The following is a 12,464-nucleotide window of genomic DNA, read 5'->3' on the forward strand; positions in this document are numbered from 1 at the left end:
TTATACTATAACATCAACGACACCAACAATGTACAGGTAGTCATATTATATTATCTTTATTTATTATTTACACTTTTACACACACACACACACGAGCTAGCTAGTAAGTAGACCACAAAATACCTCCAAAAATCACCTGAAACACTCGAGAAAAGTTAAAGAAACAAAATATTTACTTCGTGTATTTTCAACTAGTTCATTCTGCACCAACAGAGTTTTGTATCATGCAGCTCCCATATATATATATATAGACAAAAATTTTGAGTGGGCAATAAAGATAAATGTCTGGATACATCCATTTCTTCTCGTTATCCAATTCACCTCACAAAATTTGGTACAAAATGAACAACAAATAATACATTTTCCTTTTCAAATTCCCCGAGGAGGAGAAAAAACGGAGAAAACCTACCTTTCGACTGCACCTACCTAGATTAGTCACCGATTTTACATAAACTTGCTTGGCCCTAATATTCTCAACTAGATTAAGTCGTTGCTTTAGGTGTAAATGACTACGTCAAAATGTGCAAGGTTATTTTGCTCTTGCAAGACTTACCTATTCATCACAGGAACCTCGACCCTAAAAAATTGGTGCGCCAACATACGACCAAAAGACTGAAACTTGCCTTGGTCAGGACGGTTCATTATCATATGCATAGTGAGGCAGGCTTTATCATGGGCAGTACAAATGGGCCGCTTAGGGCATTCAACCACGAACCCTTCGCTAGGGGAAACAAATGGGGGAAGAAAGCAAAAAGACAGGATGAGTATAATTGAATTCCAAATGGATGGCTATACACGTCTTAATCAGATATGAAGAATGTTATTTGTATTCCCCTCTCGAAACTAAGGCCCATGAGTATTTCCCTGTAAAATTCTGAAAGAGATCCCTGAAAGAAAACCCTGAAAAAGAGCTCTGAAAGAGAACTCTGAAAGACAACTCTGGAAAAAGACAACACAATTGCACAATCTGTCCAAACAAAATTTCAAATGGCTTTAAAAAAAATAAAAAAAGGCTTATTCTACTGGGCTTTCCAAAAACAATTTTGTTCAGACGGGCTTTGTGGAATCTGCAAATTTATCTTTAGGTAAACATATACTGTGCTAGTTGGAAAGAAGCCCCTATTGTGAAAAGATGTTTGAGGCATTAAAACTGTGCTTCAGCCCAAAAATAGTGCCTTGTCGCTGCAGTGACAGTAATACGATATGTGACGTCAATTCAAGCCATAGCTGCGATGCATCCACTTCCTTTAAGATGATATTTGGCGGGAAGGCGCTGCCCGCTGCATCTAACCTGTCATGACCTGTGAGAGCCTGTAAGAGATGTGCCGGTACAGAGCCATCCTCACTTCATGTGAACCAACCTGACCCTCAAATTGTATACAAATCCAATAGCTCAAATATAGAGCTGCTTGGCCCATAAGCCAATACTCCTTGTCAGGGCCCAAAAGCAAATACCACCTGCCTCTATTAGCACACATCTTAAGAACTGGTTTGAGTTTCTCTTAACCTAATAAGCATAAGAACACAAGAATCAAGGAAATTGCAGAAGGCCTATTAGCTCCTATGTGGCAGATCCTATTTATATCCACCCAAATTCACTACGCTTGAAACCTATCAAGGTCTAATATCTAACCTAAGCTTGAAACAATCAAGGGATCCTATGTCTTATGTTACCCAGTAATTGTTTCCAAAAATTGCCAACCCTGTTACCGAACCAGAAGCTACCCAGGTCCTTCCTAAATCTATACTTATTCAACTTGTATCCATTGTTTCGTGTTCAAATATGTGTTGATATATTCAATACCTTACTAATATCCGCTCTATTATGCCCATTCATCCATTTGCTCACTTCAGTATGTCACCCTTAACTCCTAACACACCTACATCTGCCTATCTGACAATTTCAAAACCCTATTTACATCATTTTGAAGTGTTAAGTCTTGTGTTTATTTCCCTCCCGCTTTTCACATCGTCAGCAAATTTGCAGATAGTGCTGCTCAAACGTGAATACAGAGCCTTGAGGCACTCCACTTACAATATTTTCCCAATGTGAATTAAGTATTTATACTGTTTCCTTAGGTATAACCATGCCCTAATCCAATTATTTAGTCCCCTAATATCGTGAGCCTCCATCTTTTTAGTCAATCTTTCATGTAGCACTGTATCACCTTCGCCAAAGTCAAGCACTGGAAAATAACTTTCACAAACACATGCAAATATTAGTAAGTAACCCTGAACAGTAAACACAAGCACACAATTACTGCACGACCACTACTAGCTGAAAATAACATTCATTTTCCCCCTACACATGTAGTACCTTTTCATGGTTTAATCCATTATTAATACCACTATATAGATCCCATTTGAATCTTACCAGTGGGCTTAGCAGTATAATTTTTATTAGCAGATTGGTAATACATTTTTTTCTAAAATATTTTGTACACAATTGCATTTATGTAAAAAATTGCAGGTTTCTCTTGAGACATCACTGAAAGAGAAACTCAAATATCACTGAAATATGCCATAGCAACATTAAGAAAGAACTGTCAGTAGTAAGACAATGGAAGGTAATGAAATATTGTATGTACTATGCGGAACAGTAAAGAGAAAATCTTCAATATGGTGAAGATCTATCCCCACTTGCAATTCTTGCAAGCATTCATTATTTTCTATCTAGTATACTTAAAACCTAAATTATGAGTTGCCATTTTTTATTAAAATTAAGTAGCGAGTTACATATTTGCTCAACATTCTCATTTAATACTTTCAGATCATTCAATTGAAAAGCTAAATTATTTTCCCATAGAATCTTCACTATACATCCTATTACCCAAGCACATACCAGTAAGTAATCTGTTAAATGAATCAAAACCAACTACAAACCATTTCATTAAGGAGTGTACTATCTCAAGATACCCGAGGCAGGTGGTGGTCTACAAAAAATTTCGGGCCCTGATTATTACACATTTTGACCTGCACCAATGTCGTTATTTTTTAATCGGAGCCATCTTTATGACACTCGAAGTATTTAATAAAGTGAAGGTGCATGTTGAAAGGTGAGGAGATAAGCAGAAGGTTACCCAAGGTATCTAACAAGCTGCTTTGTTCACCTTCAGCTGAAAAGTAGAACACAGATTTTGAATGGAAAAAAATTCTGAATAGAAGACTTTCAGATGAACTACAACTGATCACAAATGTTAATTTAGGAATGCATTTTAATATTTCCAAGATCGTCTCATGAAACAGCTTACTCAGAATTTTTCCAAGCAAAAATTGAATATCACTTACCTTCCACATCATCATACATCATCATGAGGAACCCATCAATCTTCATCTTTCATAACAAAATTAGTACTACTTATGATGTATGAGAACAAGAATTTTTGACTGAAATTTCAGTCTTCCACTATCCTTTTATGTTTCAGTCCAAATCGACTCGGTTCATAATCAACTATATGAGTGACCAATGTCAACTCAGCTGACAAAGGAGTGACAATGCAACTGGTATGGCAAAATGAATGACACTTTCCAGTCATGAGTAAGAGCACTGGTGAATTCATATTTTGTGAATTCAAGCATTTATGTCAATGTTGCTCAATAAAGACTATTTCCTTAGAGACGTTTCACAGCCTAACACGGATATGTATAGCAATAACGTGTCAAGTCAAAATTTGAAAGAGCAACTAGCTAAAAATGGGAAGGAGACAATACCAAGACGACCCCAAAATTCAGATGAAAAACACCTGCACGGAGTTTCTAGGTTTGTTTTGGTCAGCAAGCCTATGTCAATGCTTTCCACCCCCAATGGGAGTAAATGTTGTACGACAGGAACATACCTGATCTTCATTGAGGTAGTTAGGCAGTCCACCAATGAAGATCTTATGAGGTGAATCAGGCACCACAGTTGAAACCACACCTGCAATAACTGTGGAAAAGAAATTCTGTAAAATCATATTTCTGAATTCAGCTTTACCAATATATTCAAGTCTTTATTACCACAAGGAAAAAAATTATCAAATTTCATCACTGTTTACTTAATGCAAGGAACGGAAAAAAAGTCGGAATACACACAGACATACTTCATGAACTTGCCTTAAATGACTGCATTATGATTTTGGTTTAAATAAAACTAAATATATTTATTAGCAACAGTAGTCCATCATTCATTAAAGGTAAAAATCAGAGATGGAAATAGTATGTAATAAATAAAACTGCAATGACCATGTCAACTAAATTTTTGTAAATGCTTCAATTGGAATACAAAATGATTGATTCAAAAGTGCAGCCATTTAGACAAAAGCTTCATTCAGTAAGCCTGGTGGACTCCCCGTGTTTCATACCTGGGATCTGTGTCGTACCTGGCATGGTAGTTAGAGTTGGATGCTCTGACATGCCTGGCATTGGTTGGTAATCATGAGGTCGTCTGATTTTTAAACTTTGCCCTTTAAAATTAATACCATCAAAAGCAATTGCTTGAGTTGTTTCATCAATTGATCTGAATTCCAAGAATGCAAAATTCTTGTCAAGATTGACCTGCAGTGAGGAAAATTAATGCACATCAAGCTATGCAAGATACTTCCGACTTACCTACAAACAATTCAAGTCAAGCTAAACTTGAAAATGCACATATGCACCCAAATGCCAATGCAAGTTCAAGTACACAAATATTTTTACATGTAGATATCTCAATGTGTGCCTTCCCAGCTTACAATCACAGCCAGTGGAAGCCACAAGTCATTGTCAGCAATATCCTTAGTTTTTATCTATTAAAATTCTGAAAAATATAGACTAATTTAAATAAAAATATTTTTCCTAGTCTTATAAATATACAAAAATTTAATGAGTCACACTGAAAAAACTTTGACCAACACATGCATGTACATACAGGTATACATACTGTACATGTATACAGTATAGAGATGTCATTTTCCTTAACTATATATCACTCTTTACAGTATTAATTTATATATTATAATTACAGAAAACTAAGAATTAATAAGTGCTAATATTTGTTTAATTTGAAATAATTTTATATTGCACTGCAATCTCCCATCTTCCTTGAACCCATATTGATGCATTACTAATTTGTTTCAGTATTGTGTATCTTACTACTATCTCGTTGCTGTGAATGGTACACATTTCAGTGTGTATGATATTTTGGGAAGCACACCAGTAAGATGGTAAATTGGAATATGCACAAAACACTTTCACGTAATAACTCTAGTACGAGATGTACGAGAGGTACCAGGAACCACACCAGGAGCCAGGAGCCTTTGGAAGATTCTGTGAGAATGTCTGGGAGTGAAGGGGTCTTGGCCTTACCACCAAACTGCAGGGCTACTGTTCTGTGGTACTCACCACCCTTCTCTATACCAGTGTGACCTGGGCTGTCCACAGCAGACACGTCAAACAGCTCAATCACTTCCACTTGAACTGTCTCTGCAGACTTCTCCACACCAGGAGGAAGGACAAAATCCTGGACACAGGTTCTGGAAGGTGTCAGTTTTCCCAGTATCTACACCCTCCTACAGAAAACTGAGGCCAGATGCTCAGATCATGTCAGAATGTCTGACAGCCAATTGCCAAAACAGGTGTTGTAGGGAGAATTATGTCAGAGCACATGTTCAGTTGGGAGGCAGAAGAAAAGATTCAAGGACTGCCTCAATGTGACTCTGACCTGGACATCAACCTTAGTACTTGGGAGTCGCTTGCTCAGGACCGTCCAACTTGGAAAATCAAAGTCACCACAGGGGCCCATGCTGCAGAGAATAGCTAGACCGCAGAGGCCCTGAGGAAATGCGTGGTGCACAAAGCTACAGCAACCTTCACCTCTGCAGTAGCATCCACCCAAACATGTTCTGTGTGTTGGTGGGCCTTCCGGATCCAGATTGGTTTTGTACGTACTCCATCATCTGACACACCGCCACCGACCTTCGAGCCGACATATTTAAGTCAAGGTCATCTTAGACTCCAAAGGATGATATCATCATGAGATGTATAATCTGCTGCATCAAACTTTGACTGTTAGCCAAACTTTGTTACTGTATAACATTACATACCTGACAAGCAAGAACTGGGTTTCCAGCAGCTTGGGCAAGGCCGGCAAGGTGCATTTGCTGATTGAAGAACTCCATCATCTCTTCCTCTGTTACACCAAATGGAATGTTTCCTACATACAGCCGCCGCGCTTGTCTTGTGATAGTGGAACCCACAACTGGTACTGGTTGGGGAACATTTGTAACTTCTGGAACTGAAGGTACAACTGCTGCCAGAGGTGCTATTTGTCCAGCACTGGGTGGTGCGATTAGAGGCACTGTCACGTTAGATGGAATCTGTCCAGCAGCTGTATTAAAAATAAAAAATAAAATGAATTTAGATTAAAACTTTTACATAGCTCACTTCACTGCATAAAAAAATACTAAAGTAGACTGTGATGCAAGACTTATTTCATCCTCCAAGAAAATAAGCTGAGGTAGAGCTATGGCTAGGAAAAATTCAATTTTGTTGCTGCCTTTATAAAATTAATAGAATAAAATGTACATGATTTTTATTGCAAACATATTTTGTTTATTCCGAAATGCGTTTGACCTCGACGGCTTCATACTTTGCCAATTCAACATTAAGCCAATACCATCCAAAAATAAGAAAAATGATGAAAACAATGTTGAGAAAGGCAATTAGCGCATCAGGTACATATGGAGCATAAAGAGCTAGATGTTAATTCCCACAGTCACTATTAGTTAAGCACCTTACAGTATATCCTGTACACTATATGAATATCCATAATTAGTGTTATGTATAACTTTTAAGCTGTAGTGTATTTAGAAACAGTACTGTACTTACTAAAAAAAAATTTTGGTAAACTAAAGATGTACATATTAGGTGTCAGGTGAGGAAAGAACATTTGTGGGAAATTTTTACCCACCATATCTAATAATCATCTAAGAAATGTATAATTTCTATATCATATCTAAATCATATCAAAATCATATCTAAATCGTATCAAATCATATTTGAATCATTAAAGATTCATTATAGCTTGATCCTGGATGACAATGGCACCATGAACACGTACGCAACAGGGGCCCTTTTGATGCCTACGTGACTTTGTACATGATTTCTCAAGGATCCAGAAGCTTCTAGAAGGACTTCTTAATTAAAAAACTATTGGAACATTGATTCAACATCCGGTAGGATTAAAAATCGAATCCTTAATAAGATTCAGTGGTACTTTCAAATACTACTTATAATCTTTAAATCTTATATCTAATTATATTATAATCACATCTTATCTTAATCATAAGTCTAGACTGTAAAAATAATCGATCAATATTCATAGAAGGCTACCGTGCTCAGAGAGCATGGCAGGGCGATGGGGGGAGTGAAGCGCCCACCAACAAGCCCAGCGGCACTCCGCGTTTGTTTACAAATGAGTGAACAAGTGACTGATCCTTAGCGAACATTACCAGCTCAAGGACACCTTATCTAATATTTTTTATCGCCAGTGAATACTCTCTAGAACTGGGGGAGTACCTGGACAATATCTACAAGGAAAATCCTAGAACATTCACATAAAATAGAGTGTATAGTGGAGATCAGTGACACGGTTTCCTCCACCTTCATTCATAAACTTTTATCTCGAATCATTCTTCTGCAACTGCAGGATAATCCAAGTAGCAACGCTACCAGATCATCATACAGCAACGCTGTGACAAAATATCGTGCCTAAACTCGACAAGAGAGAGTTAATCAGTCTGGCAAACTTGTCAGACAGGCACCCCGACTGGCAGAGAAGTATATTGAAGGTTATTTGGTATATGATTGGCCAATTGTATGCTTGTGTAGCTTTAATATCCTATAAATCTGTCTGTTGGTTAAAAAGCGAGGCTAAGCCTCACATATCGGTACGTTTATTAAAATTGTAGTGTAGCTGTGAATCTTATCCAAGCACTGAACCTCATGAGTGTCCATTCTGTCAGAAAAGAATTCAGCCTCAATAAGTAAAAACCTCACAAGTGTCCATAGTTGGAAGAGATTCAGTCAAGCTAACTGTATAAACTGAATATGTCTGCATATATATTTGAATATATAAATTAAGTTATCAATTGTTTGCTTAGTTAATTTTTAAGTTATCATATAAGTTCATTTAATTGAATATAATTTCTAGTACTAAGTTAATAGTATTAAGACTACATTTAAGGTCATTTATTATACTTTTACAATTTAATTTGTTGTTTATAGTATAAGAACATATTGGCTGTTAAGTTATGGTACTAGGTTAGACTATGTATGTTTAAATCCCTGATTTAAACAGAGCCAGTGTTCAGTCAGATAACTGAATTTATCAAATCTTATCCTTGTATAAAATACAAGCTGATGTGAGATCCCTGTCTACAGGTGGATTGGAACTTCTATCAACATAGTCATTCACCCCACCTGTCCCTTACAGCCCACAGTTTGTCATTAGGAAAAGAGGATTTAGGATTTACAACCCTAGCTAGAGATTTTAATTGAATTAATTTGCAGACAGTAATTTTTTAATTTAGTTCAGTACAAGTCCCTGGTAGTCTCCTCTTATATCAATCCCAGCAGGTTTTTCCCACATTAATGGTCCTTCGAACCTAGATAATAATGGTCCTTTGTACCTAGATATTTATGATCATTTGTTTACCGAATATTTCAGTGCCAAATAGATAAGAAACTTCTTGATTTTGCATTGGAATAATTCTTACATATTCTAGCCTAACCTAGCTATCAGCCAATATTTATCATAGCTATATATCTAAGTAAACAAATAGTTTGCAGTGGCTTAAGCCACCATATCCATTAACTAGTAAGCATTCATAACAAACTGATACTGTTTTGTGTTAAGAAACCTCAGTAATTAAGTATATCAGTGTCAAAGACACAACTGCATCTTAATCATAAAATACCATTATCTACCTCATTGTGGTAACAATACATATATATTTAAGTGTATTATCTAGCATTATCTCCAATCTACTGATTTTCAGAGATGCTCATTACATAATATTCTTTAAAAAAGTGTTATCATCACTGTAAGAGCATCATTACAATCTATCTATAATCAACTATATCATACCCTATTCCAGGTAAAACCAGTAGACATTCTACTGTATTTTATCTAACAATTATTATGGTAACAGATTTTGTAATAACTTTGCAAAAATAGTGCCATTTACTATTTTTAAAAAATCATTACAAGATTTACCAACTTGGTGCATTCGTGCATTCGGGTCACAAATCAAATTATTACAATACTTTTGATAATTGAACACCTGCTACAACCAGATTCCAGGGAGGAAATGAAGGACGATCTTTGGAATCATTACCTAAGTAGACAGGAAAGCTCATTTATCAAAATACATTAACATCATACATATTTATCAGAAAAAAGAGAAAAATCTCGGAATCTCCGAAACTCGGAAAAGGTCAAAATGGCTAACAGTGTTCCACCTGCAGCTGAAACAGGAAATAGGAGGACACTTAATGGTCTGCAAAATCACCTAACTCAACTGATTGACAAATGTCAAAAGTTGGCTAGACAACCATCTCCTGATTTAATAATTCTGAATACCAGAGTAAAAGCAGCTGTGGATAAGTATGAACAAATCAAACGCCATGCAGAGATTTATCTAACAGAAATGGCTAATGCAGATTTAACCCGAAGGGAACTTCAGGAAATTGTCGTTGAAATGACAATGTATGAAGATAAAATCCAAGATCAACTTGATCCTTTAATCAAACAAATATCTCAAGCAGGAACCCAATCCAATGTGAGCTCATCCACTCAACAGAGCAATGCAACTATCACACATATAGCCGCAGAGCTCCCAAAGGTACAATTACCATATTTTGAGGGCAAGGATGAAGACGATTGGGATACCTTCTGGAGACACTTTGATTCTATAATAAACTCCAAGCCCTCTCTCAAAAAGGCGACAAAGTTTCAATATTTGCAAGGCCAGTTACGGGGAGAGGCAAGGCAGGTCATTGCTAATTTGTCATTAACAGATGATGATTACGACCATGCCTTACAGTTGTTACAAGATAACTACAGTGATAAGGAGACTGCAATTGCACGTCTCTCGTACAAATTATTGGATTTACCCTCTCCAAATAAAAGTTATGAGTCACTACAATCATTTCGATTGTCTATAGAATCAATCATCAAAGCCCTCAGTACAAAAGTACCTGTAGGTGATGCAGAGTGGCTTATAAAGTTAATCATTCAAAGGAAACTTCCAAATGAGGTCATAGACAGCCTATGCACTCATTATAACACCAACATCTTATCACAAAGCCAAATCATTGATGGACTTCGAGCTTACGTACAAAGATTACGAAGCCGAGGAAAACTTAGATCTCAAGAAAAAATCCCCAAAAGTGAATCCACGGACAAAAGCAAAAATGTCCAGAATGGCAGTCAAAAATCAAGACAACAAAACTCCTCTTCTGCAAAGTGGAAACAGAATAATGTTGGCTCTTATGCTATATCTCCCACAGTTAACAGAACTGTAGGAAACCAAGCTCCCAAGACAGATAAGACAAAAGGAGCTACAAGTGCCCCAAAATGTTTATTCTGTCAAGAAGCACATACCATTTATCAATGCACAGTTTATGTAGGCGGTGCCAGTCGAATCGATCGACTGAAATCTCTGAACAGGTGCATCCGTTGTCTACGGAAGCACGATACTAGTGAGTGTATCACTCAATTGCAGAACTGCCAATATTGTCATAAAAGTGTACATCACACAGCACTCTGTGGTGATATTAACACTCAATCCAGATCACAGACTTCCAATAATCAACCTGCATCTCAGGCAAAGCCCAAAGATGATACCACAACAGCCGTACAATTCTGTACAGTAATGAGCAATGTCAACGACTTGGATACAGAAATTGTTACAACAGCCATATTGCCTACTGCACAGCTAGAACTATGCAATCAAGGAATTTGTATTCCAACTAGAGGCTTTTTTGATCAAGGGTCACAGAAAACCTTTATCAGTAAAAAGATGGCAGAAGATTTACAACTTAAATCTTCAAAGCAAGTATCTACATCCATATCAGGGTTTTTTACTAATTCTGGTCGTAGAACCTTTCCAGTAGTAAAACTCAATGTCTGTCTAGGTACATCCCAAAGGACAGTAGAAGCCATAGTAGTTGATAAAATTCCTACTGAAATGGAAGTGACTGGTCTGACAGCAACTATTAAATTCCTAAAAGAAAAAGGAATCCAATTAGCAGATCCTCTGCTTGATTCTGACTACATAGGGGATATCGGAATCCTGATTGGAGCTGACTACTATCATCGATTCATTCTGGGATCAGAAGAATCTATGGGTATGAATATACTCAAATCAGCAGGAGGCATATTGATGACAGGACCTATACTAGATCTTGAACCTTCAACTCCTGAAAAATCACATCATACAGAAACTGTAATAGTGGCATGACTAGGCAAAGAACAGTCACCACTTAAAATCCCCCACATGATTGATGATGGATTAGAATCTGTACCTCAATTGTGGGAACTTGATGCCATAGGAATAATTCCTGAACAACCAAGTCCTGATGATGTCTGTGCATATAATCAATACTTAGAAACTGTACAGTACTATGATGGACAGTACTGGGTAAGGCTACCATGGAAAATCAACCATAAAACCTTACCTACCAATTATCACATGGCTTATAGTCAATTTAAATCGCAACTAGCAAAGCTAAGAAAAAGGCCTGAGCATTTAAAACTCTATCATGAGATTATTGCTCAACAATTAAAGAATAAATTCATCGAAGTCGTGAAACATGACAATACGCAAACAGGCCATTTTTTACCTCACATGGCTGTAATGAGAGAATCAAAAACAACTCCTTTACGGATAGTTTTTAATTGTAGCTCTAAATCTGGACCCCAAGGAACCAGTCTAAATGATTGTTTGCAAACAGGTCCAAGTCTAACTCAGAAATTGTATGACATACTGTTGAAGTTTAGACTTAACAAATATGCGTATTCAGCAGATATAAGTAAGGCCTTTCTAAGAGTTGGCTTACAAGAAGAAGATAGAGACTTCACTAAGTTTCTATGGGTAGAGAACCCAGAAGATGTCAATAGTCCTGTAGTGACTTTCAGATTCTCATCAGTTCTTTTTGGCGCGACAAGCAGTCCATTTCTGTTGCAAGCAACTCTAGATACTCATCTGAAGAAATCATCAAGTCCCTGTAAGACTGAAATCAGTCAAAATCTATATGTAGATAATTTTCAAGGGACAGTTAACAGTACTACTGAACTGTTACAATTATATCAAGAGGCCAACAAGGAGCTACAAGGTGCCAACATGCCACTACAATCTTGGGCCTCTAATAATGCAACATTGAATAATCAAATAGCAAGAGATTACCCTGAATATCACGTACCAGAATCACAAAAGGTGTTAGGT

At 36.9% G+C, this 12,464-nt stretch overlaps 1 protein-coding gene across 2 annotated transcripts in view; it reads right to left on the reverse strand.

The window, feature by feature from the left end:
• LOC123769053 (splicing factor U2AF 50 kDa subunit) overlaps window positions 1-12,464 on the reverse strand; it is a 39,637-nt gene that overhangs the window by 7,326 nt on the left and 19,847 nt on the right. For both annotated transcript variants that reach the window (XM_069309105.1, XM_069309106.1), the window contains 3 exons: window positions 6,060-6,343; window positions 4,341-4,533; window positions 3,837-3,925 (listed from right to left, as the gene is read on the reverse strand). In XM_069309105.1, the coding sequence (XP_069165206.1) occupies window positions 3,837-3,925; window positions 4,341-4,533; window positions 6,060-6,343 (566 nt within the window). The remainder of the gene's footprint in view (window positions 1-3,836; window positions 3,926-4,340; window positions 4,534-6,059; window positions 6,344-12,464) is intronic.

Source organism: Procambarus clarkii, chromosome 64, assembly GCF_040958095.1.
Source record: "Procambarus clarkii isolate CNS0578487 chromosome 64, FALCON_Pclarkii_2.0, whole genome shotgun sequence".
NCBI classification, from domain to species: domain Eukaryota; kingdom Metazoa; phylum Arthropoda; class Malacostraca; order Decapoda; family Cambaridae; genus Procambarus; species Procambarus clarkii.